This window comes from Typopeltis vanoorti, chromosome 25 (assembly GCF_054136105.1).
Source record: "Typopeltis vanoorti isolate ZY-2024b chromosome 25, IOZ_Tvanoo_1.0, whole genome shotgun sequence".
NCBI lineage: Eukaryota > Metazoa > Arthropoda > Arachnida > Uropygi > Thelyphonidae > Typopeltis > Typopeltis vanoorti.
The window spans coordinates 23602711-23627129 of record NC_143573.1 but is presented as its reverse complement, the minus strand read 5'-3'; the positions used below and the strand labels follow the sequence as shown (position 1 = coordinate 23627129).

The 24419-nt window shown below is 35.0% G+C and overlaps 1 protein-coding gene across 1 annotated transcript in view; it reads left to right on the top strand.

Annotated features, from left to right (window-relative positions):
* Positions 1-24419, top strand: part of Abcd3 (ATP binding cassette subfamily D member Pmp70) — a 602827-nt gene that overhangs the window by 374191 nt on the left and 204217 nt on the right. The window contains exons 15-16 of the mRNA XM_090414763.1: positions 3292-3380; positions 20476-20668. Of these exons, the coding sequence (XP_090270889.1) occupies positions 3292-3380; positions 20476-20668 (282 nt within the window). The remainder of the gene's footprint in view (positions 1-3291; positions 3381-20475; positions 20669-24419) is intronic.

Sequence of the window (24419 nt, the reverse complement as noted above, 5' to 3'; positions counted from 1 at the left end):
TTTGGCAATAAACTATAGCAGAAAGAAATACAATACTGCACTGTTTTCATATAGCCAGATAAATATTACACTTAACAGTACTGCATACAGTTCACTTAGAAGTTGATTAGAAGATCTTGCCATCCACTACCATAAAAAAAAAAAAACATACAGGAATACCTCGATTATTGCGGTTATTGTTGTCATGAAAAAAAAAACTGGAATAATCGAATTCGCAATAATCGGGATAAATAATGCATGTAAAATGGGTGATCATTGCCAAGGATTTTTCAAGTCTATTAATTAAATTTTATATATGAAGTAAAAAAGAAATGCATTAAGTAAAAAATGAAGGTTCATTTTTAGAAAAAGAAAAATTATTCTTTAATCTTTATTTATATATGTAAGGAGTACATACAATTATTCTTTCTTGGATAAAAATTGGTGTAGAGTTGTCTGGTGGAATTTTTTCTTTCTTTTTTCTTCGTATAAAACTCGGTACCAACGGATGGAATTTTGAATTTCCTGACGACCTTTCATTGGTCGCTCAAGATTAGGATTGCTGTTCAAGATTTTTTTCTTTAAAATTTTCAGCAATTCTAAACATTTCATCCATTTCTTTGAGGGTAAATTCCTTCGGTGCCACGTCAATTTGTTCGTCATTATCATCGATTTGAGCATCGTAAGCACGTTCTCTCTCTCTCTCGAGGTTAATTAGGTCTTCATCATCCAGTTCCTTATCATGTGACTGAAGCAGGTCCTGAACATCACCTTTTCAATTTCTTTTAGTTCTAGATTGAAGCCAAGCTTAGTTATGTCATTGATAACACGGGTTACTTCATTTTCAAATCCTTTAAAATCATTTGCACAATGAGGAATAATCTTTTGCCACGCCACTCTCAGGTTGCTAGACGTTACTTCGCTCCATGCTTCCTTGACATTCTCAATGCAATTTTTGATATTGAATGCCTTCCAGAATTCTGTCAAAAGTCATGGCTTCATTTCCTGTAGTCTTTTCTATTGCTTGTGAAAAAGTTCTTTGTAGGTAATATGCCTTAAAGGATGCAATTACACCTTGATTAGTATTAGTATTATTTGCCGCCTAATACTAATTATCAATTAGTATTAGGTGGCAAATAAATAACTTTTATATTTTCACATAAATGATTCAGTGCTGTTGGATGACTAGGTGCATTATCTAATATCAACAAGATTTTAAAATCAAGATTTAATGACTTGCAGTACCTTTCAGCTTCAGGACAAAAACAGTTTTTAAACCAATCCTCAAAAATAGTTTTTGTCATCCAAGCTTTTCTATTGAATCTCCAATGAACAGGGAGAAAATTTTATCTAAACTTCTAAGCGGGCAAGGATTTTGTGAACGATAAATAAAGAGAGGCTTCATCTTGTAATCTCCAGAAGCATTGTCACATAGTAAAAGTGTTACATGCTCTTTCAAAACCTTGTAGCTAGGCTGTGATTTTTCATTTTTTTGCTAAAAAATGTTTTAGTGGGCATTTTTTTCCATAATAAGCCTGTTTCATCAGCATTAAATACAGTATCTGATCATCAGTATAATTTCCTTCTTCAATGATCTGTTGCAATTCACCAGGAAAACTAGATGCTGGTTTTTCATCGGCACTTGCAATTTCACCTTGTACACGAACACTATGAATGCTCGATCACTTTTTGAACCTACGCCGAATCATTTTCGCTTTCTAATTGTTTTCTTTATAAAGTTTCAAACAAATTCGATGCTTTTGTTTTTATAGTAATTTGATTAAGAGGAATTCTCTTTTGGTTACAATCTTCTATCCACACTGACAATAGCCTTTCCATTTCAATGATCAGATGACTTCTGTTTCTCATAGTTTGGGACCCAGATGAGGTCGATTCACTTTGTCCTAGTTGCTTATAGTTTGCAGCATGGTCTAAAATATGGCGAACAGTTGATTCATTTAGACCGTACTCTCTTGCAATTTTGGCTTTGGTTATGCCTTCTTCATACTTATTTATCATATGCAACTTATCTTCTAAGCTGATCACTCTACGTTTCTTCTTGATAACTGTAGACTTGATATCATCTTTGTTTCTTTTAGCATTCATTGTAGGGGTAAATAAGAAGAGAAATAAATATCCACATGTACTTTAGGCAAAGGCAGACAGTTACTGGTGAGCGGTGACTCGAACTGGTTGCATATGTAGTGGGCTACATATCCCGGCCACGATAATTTGAATTTGGAGCACAATAATTGGAATTTTGGTATCAAATTACAAACTGCGATAAATCGAGAATCGCGATAATCGAGGTATTCCTGTATTTATATAAATTAGGCAAAACAAAATATTTTGTTATATGTCAGTTTGTTAATAGCAATTTAATTAAATGTTTCACTGAACCAGAGAAGAATAATTATTACTTTGAGTCATTTTGCATATAAAAAAGCAATTCACTTGGTTGGCCAAGTGGTTGATATGTCCACTCTCCAACCAGGGTTTCAGTTTGATTTCACATTTATCCATGTCCACAGATAAATGTGGATGTCTTTCAGTAGATCTATTTCATTGCCCAGTCTGAGAAGACCATCACCCTGCAGGCCTAATTAGTATTGAAAAAGGTACATATTTGTTCTATAGAGCAAGGTTTCCAGATAAACTAAGCTTACCCAAATTGATACTTAATGTCCTATAGGAGCATAGCCTTCTACAGATGGGATTTACAGACACAAAAAAAGTCATTTGAAATTTTGACAATAAACTACGGCAATAGTGCACTGTTTTCACACAGCCAGATAAATATTATACTTAACAGTACTGCATACATTTCAGTTAGAAATTATTCAAATTAAAAATTCAATTGTTGATGTTCCTTCCCATTTTTTGTGAGAATTAAGATGATGTCTGCAACAAATTTATGTTATACATGGAATCCTCTCAAATTGTTCTTTGCAAGATTCCAATATCAAAAGTTCTGATGTATTTATGACACATCAACCTATTTAAATAGCAGTACTAAATTTTATTAAATTTCATCCCACCAGGATGTAATTCATATTGGTTCTAATTACTTTATCAATAAAACTGATCCTGTTGAAACCAAAATTTAGCCAGACAGACATCTTCTTATCCCAAGTTTTTAGCCATTTTGTAAAACACACCTGCAAATAAGGTAACTTTTTGAAATAAATTAAAAAAAATACTTAATAAAAATGATCTGTAATTAGATGCATGTTATTACAAATCATTAATGGTGTATTTTGCTAGCAATTTACAATAGCTGTGAAATTTCTGATTTTATGTATTTTTTCAAAGATTGGGCCACAGTTGTTGGTTATCTCCTGATCAGCCGTCCATTCCTTGGTACTAAACATGTTGATAAATCTCACAGTGAACGTTTGGAGGTAAAAAAATGGAAACTAAATTGACATTTATCTTTAAATGTTATTTATAAGTTAAATTTTTTTGGATTTGAAGGCATGTTTAGTTGCTTAGTCATATTCACTGTGTATACCAGAGGTCGCCAAACTTCTTTGACCGTCGACCCCTTCAAGAGTTTCTTGATGTTTTATCGACCCCCTCTATTTTACTATTACGTAATTATAATAGGACAAGCAAAAAAGATGCTGAGTTTTTAGATTGTTTATTTTATAGTTACAGTGTGTATTGTATGTATGATATAGTATATATTATTATATTACTATCACTACTACTAGTACTATCACTAGTAATATCACTGGTATTACTAGTGATATTAATATCACTGGTATTACTATCAGCCCTTCTCAATTCTTCAGCATAGGGAAGTTTAGTTCGTGAATGAATAACAATTGAATTATAATATGTATGTTGATGAATTTTAGAACATTAAGGCTCACCTGTATGTCAATGGCAAAAATGAGACTGGGATCGAATACATGTAAGTATAAGTAAATAAGTGACCGTGCACGTGTTGCCATCTCGCGCCGGCCGAGCGGGAACCACACACATCCGTTTATTGGTAAATACATCATTTTGGCCTCCATAACTATTTTCATGACCTTGCTCCATCTTACAGGTCCTATTCATGTCACTATTCCCACGATTCACTCTTAATTGTGTTATCATTCAGGAGGGAGGTAATCCAAGTTAACCGAATTAAATATTACCCATACAATGATGTCTTATATTTTTCTGTCGACCCCTGAGCCTGAATCGACCCCTAACAATGTTATATCGATCCCTGGGGGTCGATATCGATAACTGGTGTATACTTTCACATTTTCTCAGAAATCTGTCCCTATCCCCACTTCTTGCATGCTTATATCATCTTTTATATTATTGTATATGCTAGTATTTTAAAAAATACTTAATTTATTTTACTATTTTAATTACATAAATTGTTTTGAGCTAAAAATCAGTTAATTTCATTAGCATACCATTCAGGTTTATGTAAAGGGCTGAACCAGGGGTTCTCAACCTTTTCCAGTGGCATACCACTATATTTAATTCAAGATATTAGATGTACCAGTAAGGCAGTGGCTCATGTACCACCAGTGGTATGCATACCATAGGTTGAGAATCCCTGGGCTGAACTATATCACATTTTCTTATTGTGTCACTGCATGATTCACCATGTGTGTTACTAAATAAAATATACCCAGACTATGGAGTTTAAAACAGCAATGTATTTACACATGTGAGAGTAGAGATCTCACATCAGAGTGAATAATAAAACAGTCTTAAGCAGAAGTGAGGAGACACGAGTAAAGGATTCTTTTAATTACTGTCTGACGTAAATCTGATATTATTATAGTAATGTAATTCCTTGATTTACCAAGTTCCTCATCAAAATCCTGATATGTACCATTAAGAAGCACACAGGATATTATGATAGTAAAACATGATTGTTTACATTATTCTAGCTTCCATTACAGTTTTCTTAAAATTAATCTGTTATTTATCATGATATCCAGATAGTTCACCACTGTCAGTGCTTTTTCACCAGAGAAAAAGGGTCCCAAAACTTCCGAACATCACAAAGCACACCAGACATTCACCTTTGGACCTTCTCTTTCAAATACTCGAATAGTGTGAGGATTTTTCTGATCCTCATATTCTGCAATTATGAAGATTTACCCTCCCTGATATGCAAAATGTTGGTAATTTTCATCAGCTTTGACTTTTGACAAAATGTCTTGGGCAAATTGGAAACAATGGAGTTTATTGTCCAGTTGTAAAGCCTGCACAATTTGCAGTTTGTTGGCACAGAGTTGAAGGCAGTTATATGGTATACCTAACTGCAAAGAAGCTCATTTAGTTTATTTTTTGTGGGCTTCGAAAAAATGCTTCCTTGATTCGATCAGTCAGCATCTTCCTGCAAAGTGCTCCGTCTTTCCATTCCTTTTTGGTGCTGAACACTAATAGTTGCCAGTTTGAAGTATGACATCATATTATCTCCCAGGCAGTTCTTTCTTTTAGGGTTAATGGTGGTCAGCATTCACAGTGAAGAATTTATGGAGACACAACACATGTTAGAAAAATTACTTATCATTAAGAAAGTAACAGTCTACGTTTTGACCTCTGTATTGAGGTCATCATCATCAGAAAAATATACATATATACAGGATACAAGCTACATGACACTATGCTACACAAAAGTAAGATGAATCTAAATATTCGTTAATCATTTACTTTAGCCAGACCACTGGTTTAAAATAAAAAAAAAAAAAATACATTAAACGGTTTCTAAAGCCCACTCGTATTAAGATTTTCTTTTGTTTGGGATTATTCTGGATGCTATATGGGTTGAAGATGGGTCCTCCAAATTCTTGGAATAATTAATTCATCGTTCTTGTTCAGATTTGGATGATGTTTCATCATTTTGCAGGCTTTTGAAGACTTATGACACATGTGTCTAGAAAAGTAAGATTTTATGTATGTATTGGCTCATGTGTCTTCCTTTTCTAGATGTATGTGTCATGCATCTTCCCTCTGGCTGCCTCTCCTTCACAGTCTTATCTACCATATACCTACACACACACAGACCAATACATACATAAAAATCTTCCTTGTCTAGACACACGTGTCACACACATCTTCCCTCTATGCTGCCTCTCCTTCAGTCTACCACAAAATGACACACACACATACATAAAAATTCATACCACACAAAAACTAGGGGTCATCAGCACCCTTAAATACAGAGACCTAACAATTTGCTCTAATGAACAGGCTCTGAACCAAGAATTTGAAATTATTAGATAAAAGTGTTTGTAAAAAACGGCTGCAATAAAAAACAGTTCACAGGTCATTAAAAGCAAAAAAAATAAAAAATAAAAAAAAAAAGATCACAAGAATGTCACAGCCATACCATACATTAGGGGAATTTTGGAAAAACACTACTTAAATACGATATTAAGACAACTTTCAAAATCCCTGCAAAATTAAGAAATTTACTTAGCTGTTCTGAAGATCCTCTTCCATACCTTACCTGCCCAGGGTTTACAAAATTCAGTGTACCTGTAACCTACCTTACATAAGGGAAGAACACACCATCCCAATTAGAAAAGATGAACACAAATGCCACATGAAATACCTCCACTATGGTAAAATAGGCCTGTCAGACCACACATTCCAAACATGCCACAGAATTGAGAAAGGTACCAAGCCCCTACACCACACTAAAAGTGGTTTGAGAAAAAGAAAGAAAAAAAATCCTGTGAAATGCTGAAACATCATCTGAACAAGAATGTTGGATTAATTATTCCAAGAATTTGGAGGACCCATCTTCAACCCATATAGCATCCAGAACAACCCCAAACAGAATATAATCTTAATATGAGCTGAAGATGTTCACAAATATCCATGCCAACAATGGGATTTCAACCCCCAACATGTTGGTTGGAGAGTAGATACTATCCAGCACAGAAGGGTCACTTATTGTCAGCATTGTTGGTCGAGATTAATATAACCACTCTCCAGTCAACTGGCAGCAGGTTTAGATCTTGTCATAGGCATGGGTATTTGCAATTGTATATATGTGTTGATCTCTATGTAAGACCACTATCCCATTTATTTGGAGGCCTGAAACGCTTGGAAAAGTTTGGTGTTTGGTCTCCAGAGTAGGGTTTCCAGGTTATATATACGTGTGTGTGTGTGTGTGTCTACTAATAAATAAATAAAACATTTAGGATTTAAATTTTAAGAAATATAAATAAATAAATAAAATAAAAATTCTTAGCCCACCTTCAGTACTAATGTACTGTAGATTGATATCTTTCATGGATGGAAGTCTCATAAAAAAAGTAAGGAAGAATAGGGTGGTTAGGTTTATCTGGCAGCCATATGAACAACCGATGTAAGATTTTTGGTGATAGCAAATGGTTTGGCAACTGTACCCTGTTTCATCAGAGCAGTAAGAGAAAGAACCCTAACTGGAGTTTTCAACATTAAAATATCCAAGAATGATGACTTCACTATTAGGAAAGTTGGACTGGAAAACTGGATCAGCTTTCCAAGAAATTTAAGTCAATAAGTTCATAATGGTTTGTTTAACTAGGAAAATAATAGAGGCAGAAAATGAATATGACAGAATATAAAAAATTTTATTTGATGATAATAAAAAAAAAGGTGATTTTAAATTGGAAACAATCTTCAATATGTGTGTGTCACTAGAAGAATAACAGAGATGGAAAATGAATGTGAAAGCTGGGAGTAGAGAAACTTTTAGCCAATGATATCAAAAATTGATGATTTTAAGTTGGGAAAAAAAACTCTTCAATATGTGAATTCACAAATGTCTCCTCTGAGATGAAAAGAGACATTTTGTAATTGCTGGCTTAATTGGCTGAGTAGTTGAGTATCTGCTCTCTCTAGTCAACAGGTAGCAGGTTCAAATTGGGCTGTGGGTCACATGGCTGTTTGATTTCTTTAAGTGGGAAATGAATTTTGCTGCTCAGCAAAATTCACACTGAGCAGCAAAATATTTAAGCTGTCAAATACGGCTTAAATAACAATATATTTAAGAAATAATAAAAATATAAAATGGGATCAGCTTTAAAAGATCAAAGCTAGATAAATAGCATCTCCACAAAACCTTTAAAGAAATGTAGAGACCTGACCGGATCTTCTGACCTAATGTCCAGTCCTCAACTTCTCATTGTGCACTCCATTCAGTATCTTGTTTGATAACTAGTGAATAAGTATGGCCAATTTGGGATTTAGCTGATCAAATTGTATTCTTATTTACTTAAACCAAAACAATGGTATAACATGATGCAATTCATGAGAGCTGGGGACATTACCTGATTAAACAAGTGCCCCCCCCCCACTTTTCATTTTTTTAAATCAGAGAACCAGGACAAATAGTGAAAAGTCAGCTACAGGAACAAACTTCAACTCATCGGCTGAAGTGTTGGCACCATCAATACAGTGCACATGTGGATTAAACAGGAGCTTATTAATAGTCTGCTTATGATAACCATTCTTCTGAAAGTTTGTTAGAAGAAACTTTAGTTCTTTGATGATCGCTTCTTCTTCATTGAGGAGGGAGTGAGCACATTTATGTAATGGAGAAATGATGTCAAGCTTTTGGGGTGGATAATGATAAGATTGCACATGAAGGTATCTGATGGTATGTGCAGATTATATGTAAATCTAGATCTTCAGTTTTTCTGACTCACGTGTTAATTTGAAATCCAGGAACAGAAGAGAACTGCTAACTTCTGTTACCATGGTAAATTTTATTCTTGAATGTTGATTGTTGAGATGGTTCAAGAACTTTTAGGGAATCCAGACCATGGCTCCAAATTAAGAAAACATCATTATATCTTTTCCATAATCTTGATTTCAATGGGAAGGAACTGATTGCTTTTTTTTCTCAAAAGCTTCTAAATATATATTTACCAATATAGGAGATAACAGATTATCCATGGCCAAGCCGATCTTTTGGAAATAGTGTTTTTAAATAATACCTTTATGTAATGGGTCAGGAGTGACATGACTTTTTTTTAGATAACTTATCTTTTAAAAGAAATAATACCTCTTTTGTGGACATTAGCAAAGAAAGTCAAAATATCACAACTGGCCATAATTTCATCTTTTTGAAGATGTCTTTAATAATTGATTGTTCAGAATTCTTGATGATGAAGGAGGTGGTTGAAGCTGTTAAATCTTTTAAAACTTTTGGACACACATTTTGAAAGCTTATATGTGGAATAATCAACACCTTCCACAATGGTGGATCATAGTGGAGTGTTTTCCTTATGTATTTTAGGCATACCATATATCGAGGAATGAGAGAATGAAGTAGTGATAATCTTAAATCAATAGGAAATCTAAGGGAGTGGGGGATGCTGTTAGCATGCGAAGACAAATGCAATGAGTCATATGAGCTGTTAAAAAAATAAGTACTAGTAGTAAGCAAAGATATTGTGTTTATTTCATTTTAAGTTTGTGCTATTCGATTTGACAATTTCTTTGTATGATTGTGTATGTATTTAGTTATGATTTTATGATCTCAGTTATTGTCTCCACGTGTAATGATTATATTCAACATGGCAACCACCAGTTTTAGTACTAGTCTTCCCCCAATTTAAAGACTACATTATCTGTAACCTAGTTATTTGTAGCTTGCTATGTATGCAGTATGTATGCATCCTGTTGTTTAAGAATGTGGCAGGTGCAAGATGGGAATGTGTATGTGTTCAGGAAATGCAGGCAGTGGGAAGAATCAGTCTCTCAATCTTGGGATTTTGGGGTAGAGAGATAGTGCTTCAGAATCAGGTGATTTTCAGTTTGTGGATGGCAGTAGTGTGTTGGAGGATGGAATGCCATTGGATGTTGTGAGTGCAACAGTGTGAATGAATTCAAGAATAAGTATGATAGCTGGTGCGTCTAGTATGTGTGCTCCCTTGATAAGTCCATGACTCCCGGGAGGTCTCTCTTAATAATAATAATAATATTGATTTAGCCTTCGGTAGTTGAGTGGACAGAGATGTTTTTGTCTGATGGCCATGATTGTGTGTGAATGGCAATTGAAAGCAGAATGCGTGGAGAGAGAAATAAAGAAAGGAGATGAAAGGAATGAAGAATGAGTTGAGGAGGGTAAATGATCTTGGGAGGATAGAGAGGTTGGCTAGTGTGAGAGGAACTAGAGTAAGTGTAAGCAAACAGTATCAGAGAGGAAGGCAAGAGAATGGGAGAGACAATGGAAGAGAGGAAATTGCAGAAAGACGAGAGAGTGTGGAAGCAAGGGATAGAGAGGTGAGAGGGAGGAAGGAGAGTGGGAGAGAATAATTGAAAGCTATAAGAGTCAGGGATGCCAGTGAGAGAAGAATAAATGAATCTAATATCTACTCAAAATGTCATGTATGGAGATTCAATGCTTTGGGATGTGCATAGTAGAATTCCAAATGCTTGCCTGGCAGAACGATTGCGCATGTGGCAATGGCAGAGTGAAGAGAGGTGAAAGTGTGGAGGAGGTGATAGCAATGGTTGGGACAAATGACCTGAGAGATAGCATGAATCATATATCAGGAGATTTGAGGTTGATTTAGACATAGCGCAGCAGAAATGTGTCCGAGGAAAGATAGCAGTCATGTTGCCCTGTATGAAAATGCAGAATGGAGGAGAAGAGCAGTGTTGACAAGTGAGATGATAGCAAGAATGTGCAGGAAAAGGGGTCTAGAATATGTGGATGCTTGAAGCACATTTGAGGAGAGAAGGGAACTGTATGCAAGAGAGGGATTGCATTTCAATGCAGAAGGCACAGAGTGTTGATTTGTAGGCAAGTGAGTATGTCAGGACAGAAAAACTAGAATTGCACAGGTGGAATGTGTTCAGAGCTGGCCTTATGTGGGAATAGTGGCTTGAGAAATGAGGACATACACTGCATTACAAAGCAAGGTGGAGTATGAGTTGAGTAATGCTATAAGAATGGGGTCAGTACACTGGTTTTTCTATATATACAAATGCTAGGAGCATTAGTTTGTGTTATTGATTGACTCATTCTCTCCAATGATTGCTGGTATGAAACTTGGTGAACTGAGTAGCATGTTCTAACAGAGAAATTGAAGGATATAGCATATTTTGGCAGGAAAGGGGGATATAAATGTGGTGGCGGAGTGTTACTCATGATAAAAGATGAATCTTGCGCTCCCATGGTGGAGAATCTCAGTGTAAATAACACTAATGGCTTTGAGAGTATATGGTATGAGGTGGATGTTTATAGGACAAGATATTTAGTGGAATGGTGGTGATGAGCAAGAAATGTTTAGGCAAATTAATTTGCAGGGGCAAAGTGAGTGATCATTATGTGGGACTTCAACTATAGTGATATAAACTGGCCAGAGGAGACAGCATGCAGTAATAAGGGAACTGAATTTTTGAATTTCTTGAGGGACAACCATCTTAGACAACATGCAGTGAAAGGAAGACAAGGATCGAGAGTTCCAGATTGGTCATGGCATCATAGGATCTGATTGTGACTGAGGTGACATACTTGCCTCTTTAATGAGAGTAATACAATACAGCAGTACAATGGATGAAAGAATTTAAAGGAAGAGTGGTTGTTAATGCATTGGAGATACTTACGAAAATATTGTTGTATACCTTGTGTGAAGAAGATAAAGCAATTTGGAGTCAAAAGGAATAAAAGGGGAATTGCAGAAGAAAAAGAGATTATAGAAGGAATATTAAGGGAGGTGGAGACAGTTGCACAAGGAATATAAGGCTCAGGCTAGGAAAGTGATTAGTATTGTAAGGAGAGAAAAATTAGAATATAAGAGGAGACTGGCCCTGAAATCCAAGCAGAATCCCAAACAGTTTTTTTTGCTATGTGCAGTAGGAGGAAAAATGATAGTAGACAGATAATCTTGATAGTATAGATGAAAATTGGGTGACCAAAGCAGATGACATAATTATGCTATTTAAAGATCACATTATTAGAGCTCTATCCTGGTACAGGCTTTATTTCTAGAAGAAAAGTGTTGAAGCATTAGAAGTGAATGAAGAGAATATATTCCAAATACTGAGTACTCTAAATATCAATAAGGCTAGATGGAATTTCGGTACATGTTTTAAGGAAATGCCATGGAGTCCCTGTGCCATTAACTTGTCGGCTTAATAAAAGTTTTGCAATGGGACAAGTTGCTGGAGAGTGGAAGGAGGAGGGTAAGATAGTACCATTGCATAAGGGTGGTGGTAAAATGGTGGTATCAGATTATAGACCTGTTTGTATTTCTTCTGTAATTAAAATTTTATAGAAATTGGTAAGAACTCATATACAGAATTGGGCAGATGTGGGTAATATTGATTATGCAAATCAGCATGGATTTGTTAAAGAGCACTCTTGTTTTAGTAATCTGGTTACCTTTTTCAATAGAGTAACAAGAGCTGTTGAAGGGTTATTATCGTATTAATGCAGAGGAGATTTTTCATATGATAGAATGAGGGAAATGAACAAGTACAAGAGGCTATGAAGGTAAGTCATACACTGCTGTCTTTTTGGATTTTTTCACAGCATTTGACAGGGTGCTACATGACAAGTTGATTTTTAAGTTGCATCATATGGGTTTGGATATCAGGTTAATGGATTGGATTGTTGATTATCTCTCTGATAAATATCAGAGAGTTGTATATGGGGCAGCAGTATCAGAGATTAGGTTACAAATGGAGTTCCACAGGGTTCAGTTCTGGGATGCTGTTCAATCTTTATATCAGTGAACTTGTCAGAGCATTACTGGGAGATGTTCTGTTGTTTGCAGATGATGTGAAGCTTGGGAGGATTATTAATAACAGTGTTGATGTGTTGGTTCTGTGCTGGTGGAGTTATTCTGGAAGAAGTGTAGGAAGCAAGAGATCTTGGGGTGATTGTGGATAGAGATTTAAAGTTCCAAGGTCATATTGCAAAGGTTGTGAAAATACCTCAGAGAATTGCAGTAATGTTGAGGAGAACAATGACTGTGAGTGATAAAAGCGTGCTAGTCCTGTTGTATAAAGCTTTGATCAGATCACATCTGGATTTCTCTGCTCAGATCTGGTCACTGGGATTTGAAGAGGATGAAGTAATCTTGGAGAAGGTGCAGAGGCAGATAACAAAAATTATGTCGACTGTACAATGTTGATTATGAAGATAGACCGAGGTCATTCAAACTGCTGAGTTTGGTAGATAGGAGGTGGAAAAAAAAAGGGGGGGGGGTTGATCAAGACATTTAAGCTGTTGGAGGGTTATTATCGTATTAACGCAGGGAAGATTTTTCATATGATAGAATGAGGGAAATGAACAAGGACAAGCGGCCATCTCTGGAACTTGCAAAATGAGGTGGTTGAGTAAAAGGGTAAGAAAGAAGTTTTTTTTGCATGGAATGCATTGCCTGAGATGGTGGTGAACATGCAGACTGTGAATGATTTTAAGCAGTAGTATGATAGACTTTGTGTTCATTAGTGTTGACCTCCCATGATTAGTCTTGTGGCTCCATGCGTGTCAGGAAAATAATAATGATAAATTCTGTGGTAGCACATGCATTTGTGTGCAAGTGCACTTTTATACTTTGCCATTGTTTATTAAATATGTTTAAATCATTCCTTAGTTTCCAAATAGTATCATATTTGGTGTCTTTCTTTGCCCTTCTTAGTAAAAAGAATGCATTTATTTTCATTTCTAATTTTGGTTCATGTAATGGTCCAATTGTTAAAAATTCACTCTCATGATGGGATGAGATATACCCATTCATGATGTACATTTTGATATTAAATATTTCATTTTTCTTTATATAATTATGTATATTGTAAAAATCTCTGTTTCAACTGACTCCTCATTATTTTATATTTTTTACTCAGTATTACAATTCTGCTAATTTAGCTATATTTCTTCTGGAAAGGTTACTTTGAGAATTGTTTGAAAAGTTTGGTAAAAAAGTAAGTTAAATGCATTTATTTTGGAAAAAAATCGCCTTTATTTCTTAACATAGTCTCCATCGAGGTCTACACATTTGGTCCAACGAGTTTCCAATTTTTTCATCCCATCTAAAAAGTAGGATTTGTCAAATTGTGCAAAATAGTCATTGACAGCCTTGATGAAACATCCTCGTTCAAAGAAAATTTTTTTCACACCGAGCCAAATGTTTAACTTTGGGAACAAGAAGAAGAGCACTTTTTTGTGCACCAATCTTGGCTGTTTTTTCTTCAGTTCTTCCTTTAACCAGTCCAACAATGACTCATAATAGATTCCTGTTATTGGCTTGTCCTTTTCCAAATAGTTTATCATGATAATTTCTTGGGAATCCCAAAACACAGTGGCCATCACCTTCCCAGCTGACAAAACGGTCTTCGTTTTTTTGGTGCTCTTTCACTAGGCATTGTCCACTGTTTTGACTGCTGCTTGGACTCAGGTGTATAGGCGTGGATCCAAGTTTCATCTACAGTCACGAATCAACACAAAAAATCCTGCGAATTGCAATTAAACATCGCCAAATACTTAATTGAAATGTCTTTTCGCATGTGTTTTTGATCGACAGTCAACAATTGCAGCACCAATCACGCACACAGCTTTTCATGTGCAATTTTTTATGCAGGATATTATATACCCATTCAGTTGAGATGCCTACAATCTCAGCAATCTCACGTCCTTTCACTTGACAGTCTTCCATAACGACACCATGAATTTTGTCAATCATTTTCTTCGGAATGACCTTAGTCGATGGCTGGAGCACGCTTCATCTTCAATGGACTTCCGACCACGTTTAAACTTATTTAATCTTTATTACTGGTGCAGAGTCCCCATGAACTGCATCTAACTCGACTTGGATCTGCGGCCGTCCACTTCTTCAAATAAAAGTGTTTTATCACTGCACAAAACTCGTTTTTCTCCATTTTAATGAAAAATGCGAACACAGTTATTTTTGTTGCCCAGACAAAGAACTACACCTCACACATGGCTAAAATTTTACCCGGGGTCATGAAAAAGATGATACATGCCGACACTGGTATGAATGAACGAACGAATTGTGTCACCGTCTATTGGAAATTTACCAAACTTTTCAAACAACCCTTGTACTTTGGTAGCTCAGATTCTGTGCAAGGCATAGAATGTGGTTCAACCATTCTGTCGTGGTGTTACAGTATCTAAATACCATTGTTGGTATACAAAGGCTATTAGTTCAGATTGTTCATAAGATATAGATGTTGGTGCCTGCCTGCCTTGGTGTCTTTTTACCAACTTGAATTTACCTCAGAGGCTGTTGTTTCATATCCTGCTTAAGGCATGTATGTTTGCAAAGACTTCTATGGATGAGGTTGCATAGTTCCTTGAGTTTATAAGGCTTGCATTTTTATTTAAAATGAGAAAAAAAGGCTAGTTTGAATTAAGCATTAAACAAAAGTAAATATTGTAATGGTCCAAAACATTTTTTTTTTTTTGAGTTCTCTTTGTCCTGCTCAAAACAAGTATTTCACGTACTTTCTTCCATCTGCATATCAGCGACCTTATCCGTTTGTGACTACAAAAAGAATCTCCAGTTTTTCTAAGTTGAGTATATTGCAGTCCTCTTTTTTTATTAATCATCAATATGATTAATGAAATCAAGAAAACATCTGGAATATTTACTTCTGCAACCTTAAATACTATGGAGTTTTGTTAATAAGTTTATTGCTTGCAAAAACCCAGTTCAATGTGATTTTTTTTTTTTTTATTAAAAAAAGTGCTTGTCTTCCACTCTTAATTTTAATAATACCCAAATCTATTATACACAAGATGAAAATTTTCTTCTAGGGATAATTTTAACCTTTAATCTTTTCTGACTTAAAAATATGACATGTATCACTACTTAGTAGACATGAAACTAGATTATTGACCCTATAAGAAATTGATCCACTCATTGAATACTATTTTTGTATCAGAAATGGTGCTTTGAAGACCTCTCTGAAAATCTCTTAGTATTGAAGTATTTCATTTGATGAGCATAAATAGATTGATTGATTGACTGACTCATCTCTCACAAATGTTCCTGTCCTGTCAGGTGTCTTCTCCCTCCAGGAGATTGACTACCATGTGTCTCCACCATGTCCTATTCTGCACCTCTCTGCTGCATTCCTCATATGAGAGATAGGTCTAGTCTTCTATATTTTTCATCCACTCCAGTCTTTGTCTTCTTCTCTTTCCCTCAAAAGTTCCTTTGAGAAGTGTCCTTTGTAGGCAGTTATGTCTCAGAATATGTCCAAAATAGCTGACTTTTCTCTTTTTAATTTCTTTCATCAGGCTCCTGTTTACGCCTGCCATCTCTAGTACCTCTTCATTTGTCTTCTTGTTTTTCCATGATATCCTCATAATTCTTCGCAGCATCCACATTTCAAAGGCCTCCAGTTTTTTCACACTCAGATTGTAGAGCGTCCATGTCTCTACTCCATGTAATAATGTAGACCATATGTAACATTTGGAGATTCTTAGTTTTGTTTTCAGATTTAATTCTCTAGATGTTAGTAGATTTTTCATCCTGTTGAAAGTTGACCTTGCAATTTCAATCTTTTTTCTAATTTCATCTTCTGTCCTGCCATTCTCTGTGATCAAGTGTCCGAGGTATATGTTTGTTTGCACCTGTTCTAATTTATTTCCTTTTATATTGATGCATATTTTTGATATTTTCTTTTCTCTTGAAATTATCATGATTTTTGTCTTTTTAAAGTTGAAACTGAGGCCATACTGTTTGCTGTACTTGAGGATTTCATCAATAAGAGTTTTGAGGTCATATTTGTTTTCAGCTAGAAGTATCGTGTCTTAGGTTATTAATATTTCTGCCCCCTACAGTGATTCCTTTGAGGTTCTAGTTTTATTAAATATTTATTCTGTGCAGGTTAAAGAGAATCGGAGAAAAGACACAGTCTTGTCCCACACCTTTCCGAACTGGGAATTCTTCTGAGATCTCTCTATTTATTCTCAAAGATGCAGTCTGTTCCCAGTAAAGATTAGTTAATAGCCTAATGTCTTTTCCATCAGTGCCTATTTTTGAAAGGATTTCAATTAATTGTTCATGTTGGATATTGTCGAATGCCTTTTTGTAATCTATGAAGCAGAGGTACACATCTTTTTGTTTTTTCTAGATATCTTTCTATGATGGTTCTGACGTTGAAAATACCTTCTCTTGTGCCTACATTTTCCTTGAAGCCACTTTGTGTATAATTTATTTCTATGTTTATTTTTCTTTTATTTCTTTCAAGAATAACGTATAGGAGGACTTTTGATACTTGACTGATGAGACTGATTGTCCTGAACTCTTCACATCTTGTAGCTTTCTTTTTTAGGGGGGGGGGGGGAATTGGAATAAAAATTGAGTGATTAATATCTTTGGGTAGAAATTCAGTCTCGTATATTTTATTGCATAATTTTGTTAGAAATTTCAGTCCTCCTTCATCGAGCTCTCAACCATTCTGCCAAGATGTTATCTATTCCTGCAGCTTTATGTGGTTTTAGTTTTCTGATGGCATTTTCAACTTCACAGAGTAAAATGGATGGTCCTTCAAAATCAGTCTGTTCAGGAATATCATTTCTTTGTTGTTCGTATAATTTCCTTGTGTATTCAATCCATCTTTCCTTGATTTCTTTTTTATTCATTAGAATATGGTCTCTTGAGTTTCTAATGACACTTGCATGATTTGCTGTATTTGTCCTGCTTGTCATTTCTCTGATCTTTTCATACATTTCTCTGCTTCTGTGTTTTCTATATCTATACATTTATTCATAATCCACTCCTCTTTGGCTTTCCTGCATTCTTTTTTTATTTCTTTATTCATGCTTTTTTTTCTTTTCTTTTTTTTTTAATCAAAGGGTTGAAATGTGGAAAGGCAGCAGGAGTAGATGATATTCGACCAGAAATGCTGAAGTATGGTGGTATAAGAGTTTTACAGTGGCTGCACTGCATAGTTCAGAAAGCCTGGACAGAGGGACGAATTCCCGATGATTGGAGTAGAGCTCTCATAGTATCCATATATAAAAAGGGAAATAAAACTGAATGTGAGAATTATAGAGGTATTTCCCTACTGAGTGTTCCTGGCAAGATCTATGCAAGTATACTTGAGAAACGGTTGAGATGAATTGTAGAAGAAAAGCTTGGTGAAGAACAAGCTGGATTCAGGCCAAATAGAGGCTGGCAGGATCAGATTTTCACTTTATGACAAATAGTCGAGTAAGCATGGGAATATAACAGAGATCTGTATTTAAGTTTTGTGTATTTGGAAAAGGCATAAGGTGCCAAGAGAGAAGCTATTCAATACGCAACAGTTATATGGTGTCAGTGAGGCATTATATCAAGCAATACGTAGTCTTTATTTGAGTTGTAAGTCAGCAGTTAGAATTGAAGGAAGTACAGGAAGATGGTTTAATGTTAAATCTGGTGTGAGACAAGGATGTACATTATCCCCTCTGTTATTCATTATCTATATGGATCACATTATGAAGGAAAGTGGTATTAAACATGATATGAAAATTGGAGATGTTAATGTCAGCTCTTTGCTTTATGCGGATGATGTTATACTTCTAAATAAATCCGCTACAAGTCTGCAAGATTCTCTGACTAAATCGAATAGCTGTTGTAATAGCTATGGCATGAAGGTCAGCAATAAAAAGACAAAGACAATGAAAATAGGCAGAATCATTGAAAATGTCAACTGTGTTGTGAATGGAGAACCTGTGGAACAAGTGAAACATTTCAGCTACTTGGGCATGATTTTTACTGAAGATGGTAAATTAAATATAGAAATAGACAACAGAATCAGCAAAGCTGGTATGGTAGGAAGTCAATTGAATAAATTCATATGGAATAAGAGAGAAATTAGTCGGAACACTAAATTAGCTGTATACAAGACAGTGTTCAAACCAGTTTTAACTTATGGATCTGAAAGCTGGGTCAGAAGTAAAACACTTGAACAAAGACTAGAGACCGCAGATATGAGAGTCCTGAGAAAGATTATAGGCATGAACCGATGGCATCAATGGCAATATCATATTAAAAACGAGGATATTAGGAAAGAACTTGACATTGTTAGCATCCAGGAATGTGTTAGCAGAGCTAATCTCAGGTGGTATGGTCACTTAAACAGAATGAGAGAGGAAGGATTAGCAAAACAAGTGTTCTCTGCCAGGTTGGCAGGATAATGACCCAGAGGAAGACCAAGATATAGGTGGATTGATACGGTACAAAGTGCCATAGATGATAGAAATATAAGATCTGATAATGTTGAAGCCTTGACAAGTAACAGACTGATTTGGAGGAAAATTGTAGATAGGAAGTTAGTAATGATGTAATTTTTTTCATATAGTATATCATATCCTGTACACCCCTTGAGGGTACATGGCAGGAATTTGATGATGATATTCATGCTTTTATATTCAGGTTTGTTCTTTAGCTTTTTTCTTTGTTCCATCAATGTTAGTATTTTTTTATTCATCCAGGGTTTATTCCTTTTCCTTTTTAATTGTGGGAGTGTATTTTTGGCTGCTTCATTGATGCTATTCTTGAATGTTTGCCAGTTCATGTTAATTTCATCAATTGGTGTTCTGTTTTCTGTGCGAATTGTGATGTCAGACTTGTTAAGGGATTTTGTGGACTTTATAATTTTCTTTTATAAAGCAGTCTTTATAAAAGAAAGTCTTTTTATAAAAAGCAGTCTTTATAATTTTCGCTTTATAAAATGCTTTTATAAAGCAGTCTTTAACTTCTTGGTTGTTAAGTGAGTCTGAATTATAAGTTTCTCTTATGAATGGTTGGCTTGGTATCTTAAGTTTTATTTTGATTTTTGCAAATGTTAGCAGCATTTTAAAGTTCTGTTTTTTTGCCTTTAGTAAAGTTAGATAGCATTCCATAAAAGTTAAATTACATTGTATATATCACTTTTCTTTGTTAATATTCTTTAACACATATTGTTTATGAATAAAAAAAATGTTGTTTACCATACTGTGAAATGATTTGATTGGTATTTATTAACTTAATTTATGAATAATTTAAGTCATTTTCTTTGTTTATTTTTTTCCTAATTTGTAGTCCTACCCCCCCGGGGGGGTGGAAACATCTCTGTAGTACAATTACATGGACCTGGATTCATATCCTGACTCAACTTGGAGAGCCTTTTGTAGAAAAGTTTCTTTTATGATATAGCTTGGATGATTTTAAATGACTGGGTTTGTAGAGATGTTTGGAGGATTTTTACTTCTATAAATTTCTATTTTTACTCTTACCAAATAGCCAAGCTAGTGGGAAAATATGCATTGAAACACTTGTAGTTCCTGGTTGCATAGCCTTAGATGCCTCATCCATAATTCCACCTAACCCAAACCTTTATATGAACATCAGGCTTGCCATCAGGTATTAATTCAAAATAAATAAATAAATTACATTGTAAGTTTTCTTTTCTTTTATGATTTTATTCAACTCCTGATTTCTTGAAGTTATTTTTAGATTTAATAAAATAATTAGAATCCTTAGTGAAAAAAAAAAGTCTTAGTGAAAAGAACTTTTTTCCCTTCCCCAGTCATATTATAAAAGTGGAAGAATGCTTGTAAAGTTGGCAGAAGCAATTGGTCGTCTAGTGTTAGCAGGAAGAGAACTAACCCGACTAGCTGGATTTACTTCTCGCATCACACAACTGATAGAAGTCCTTCAGGATATCAGCATGGGTCATTATGTCCGCTCAATGATATTGGATAACCAGAAAAAAGATAATGGTATTATGATATAATGAATTCTCAAGAATTGGATTATGTGGAATAGATATTCTTTCCATATCTTTTTTTGTGAAATAGTCATTGTTTGTAATGTTATGAAATTTTTGACATAACTCATGTCACATATAATTATGTGTGAACATATAAATCTTACTGTGGTTATTTAAAAATATTTTTATTTATTTATTTATTTATGTTTTATAGCATTACAATTTGATAGGGTAATTTTTTATGTTCCCATCAACATCAAAATGACAACTGGCTGCCTGCTACCATAACCACTGTCCATCTTAGCTTTTGCATCACCATACCACAGTCAAAAGGATGTTGTAATATGTTCCCTTTGGTTGAAATGACTTAGTCCTGACTCCACCTAGGATACAGGAATCGCTGTAAAACTTTTGTCAACTTAAGGCAAGTTATGGGGTCTCACATGGAAGCAGTAGGATTTCCTCTTCTGGAAACACAGGCTTTTATCTTTGTAAAATAATCAGATCAGTGAGATAAGACATGCAATTAATACATATAATATACTTTATTTCCAATGATCATAATTCTAACCGAGTAGAAAGGCTTATGTGTTGGAAGTTCATATCAATATATTTGACAGTATCAATTCATAACACAGAATAATAAAAAAAATTAATATTTATTATTTGCTGGTATTATATCCATCATCTTCAGAGCACAAAAAAGACAGCAACAATTGGGTTAACAGTGAGATCAGTTTAAAAAAAAATTGTAATGGACAACACATGGAACTAAAGTCCTAATTGGTGCCATCTATGTTGGATAAAGAGAGAGAGAGAGAGAGAGAGAAAGGAGAAAAACAAGTATTAATGAGATCTTAAAATGACTGTCTCCAGATTTTTGGTAAATTGATACAGCCATAAACCATGTCTTATAGGCTTAAGTGCTGGAAGAAACTCATGTTTAGAGGCTTCATGGAGTGAAACAGCACTGAAATTATTAGAAATATATGTAATACTTCTAGTGTTTTGTTTCAGTAAGTGAGGCATCATCAGGGAGTACAATGAGACTTGTAACATGTGAAACTAAGTGAAACATGTGGACAAAAGACTAGAGTCCTAACTAGGTGGGGTGCCCTTTGTGGGCATTTGTTGGCGACCCAGGATGCAAACTGGGATCCTGAAGTATTAGTGTCTCCCATATTTTGAGAAGTTTAATGCAACCATATTTATTTAAATTAGACTAATTTCTCAGAGCTCCTGCAGATTCCAAAAATAGTCTTTCTCTTCTAAATTTACTATAATAGAACATTGTGGTCTTTTCCCAATTGATTCTGTGAGCCATATTTAAACATGGTCCAAAAGACCAGACTGACCACAATTCTGTGGTGCATGAACACAGCACTTTATTTACTCCAGGCACAGAGAGAGGAGGAAGCTAATCTTTAGTAGAACATATAAGGGTAGCAAGCTTTAAGAATGGCTATTTTTTTCTGAAGCGCCTCTCACATATGGGATAATGATAGCATTACTAAAATCTTTCTGAGGATTGGAGGACGGATTGATTATGTTTTTGATACTGTGGGAACTACAGCGATTAGATAAAAAGGGTGTGGTGTTATGTGATTAAATTCTGCTGTAACAGAGGACTCATTGGAACAAAGGTTAAGCTCTATCAGCTAGTGTTTTAATGATACCATATTTTTGAGAGGGAGTGATGGGAAAATTTGTAAATGTATCTACCTGTGTAGGTGGACTTCTTGTATGCTCAAAAGGACAGGATACCATTGAGTAGGCAAGTTACCAAGGTGAAAAGTTAGGCTGTTATCAGTTTCTTGATAGTTTTTCAACTTGAGTATACTATAAATTAAAATGGCAAGAAATTATATTTTTGATTTAATTATTATTAAATCAAGAATATAATAAAAATTATTTTATTATTATTTTTTCCCATTGTAAATCATATAGACGGTTTAAGAGGGCCTGAGTCAAGAGATTGTTTTTCAAAATGTTCCATAAAAAAATCGGCAGGGGGTGAGAGGGTAGAACCCATATAGGTACCGTTTATCTGCTTATAAATTTTGTGCTTCCAAGAGAAATATCTAGAATGGATAGCAAATGGAAACAGATTGGTAATATCAGGAGGAAAAACTTTAAGTGATATGGTGGCATTGATGATATCAAGGTGATATCAAAGTTAACCAGAATAAATGTATGATTTAAAGTTAAATTCCCAATAGAGGTTTTAAAATTTTAAAATGGAAATTTTTTTTATATAGCAACTGGTATGACCAGTGAAAGAGGGGGGGGGGGTAAAAGAATGCTAACTGTTTTGCAAATTTATACTATGGGGAATCTGTAGCATCTACTATAGATCTTAGTGCCAGAGAGAATGGTGTTTGTGTATTTTTGGTAATTCATATATCTTGTGTGTGGGGGGGTGTAAACTGAAGGGTTAGAGTTTTTTGTTATTTTAGGAGGCCAGGAAGAAACTTTTTTGAGCAGACTTTTTCAATTTCTTGATCCGAGATTTCGTGGGATCGCAGTTTAAAGGTCTGTAGGTAGAGTGGTCTTTGATAATGATTTCCATTTTTCTATTGTATTCATTGGTATTAAGAATAAAATTTGCACTCCCCTTACCAGGTCTGTTGATGACTATACTGCTATCCTTGTGTAATTTCTTGAGAGCACTGAGTTGGCAAGATGATAGATTTCTTTTAGGAATCAAAGATTGAGAAAGGATTATAGCAGTGTTAAGCCTAATGTTCTTAGCTATTTGTTATTATTATTATTTAGTGAATTTAGAAGAAAAATACTATTTTTGGAATCTGCAGCTACTCTCAGAAACCAGCCTAATTTAAATAAATATGGTTGCATTAAATTTCCCAAAATATGGGAAACACCAATACTTTGAGATCCCAGTTTGCATCCTAGGCTACCAACAGGTGTACACAGCGGGCACCCCATCTTGTTAGGACTCTAGTCTTTTTGTTCACGTATTTCACTTGGTTTTGTGTTTCTATGATATTATGGCCATCTCAAGACAGCCATAACATAGAATGGACTATTTTGAGTAATTTCTCATTTCTTGTGTTTAAACTTTTAGTTACCTTTAACCCCCTGATACTTTGAAAAATTGCTAAATGAAACAAGCAGTGATAGTACAGTGGTAAAACAACACTCAACAGGCATACAGTCAGGAATACATATCCATACTCGAAGTAGAAAAAGCCATCAAAGGCTTGAAATGTGGAAAGGCAGCAGGAGTAGATGATATTTGACCAGAAATGCTGAAGTATGGTGGTTTAAAAGTCTTACAGTGGCTGCACTGCATAGTTCAGAAAGCCTGGACAGAGGGACGAATTCTAATGATTGGAGTAGAGCTCTAATAGTGCCCATATATAAAAAGGGAAATAAAACTGAATGTGAGAATTACAGAGGTATTTCCCTACTGAGTGTTCCTGGCAAGATCTGTGCAAGTATACTTGAGAAACGGTTGAAGAATTGTGGAAGAAAAGCTTGGTGAAGAACAAGCTGGATTCAGGCCAAATAGAGGCTGTCAGGATCAGATCTTCACTTTACGACAAATAGTCGAGAAAGCATGGGAATATAACAAAGATCTGTATTTAAGTTTTGTCGATCTGGAAAAGGGATATGACAAGGTGCCAAGAGAGAAGCTATTCAATACGCTACAGTTATATGGTGTCAATGGGGCATTATATCAAGCAATACTTAGTCTGTATTTGAGTTGTAAGTAAGCAGTTAGAATTGAAGGAAGTACA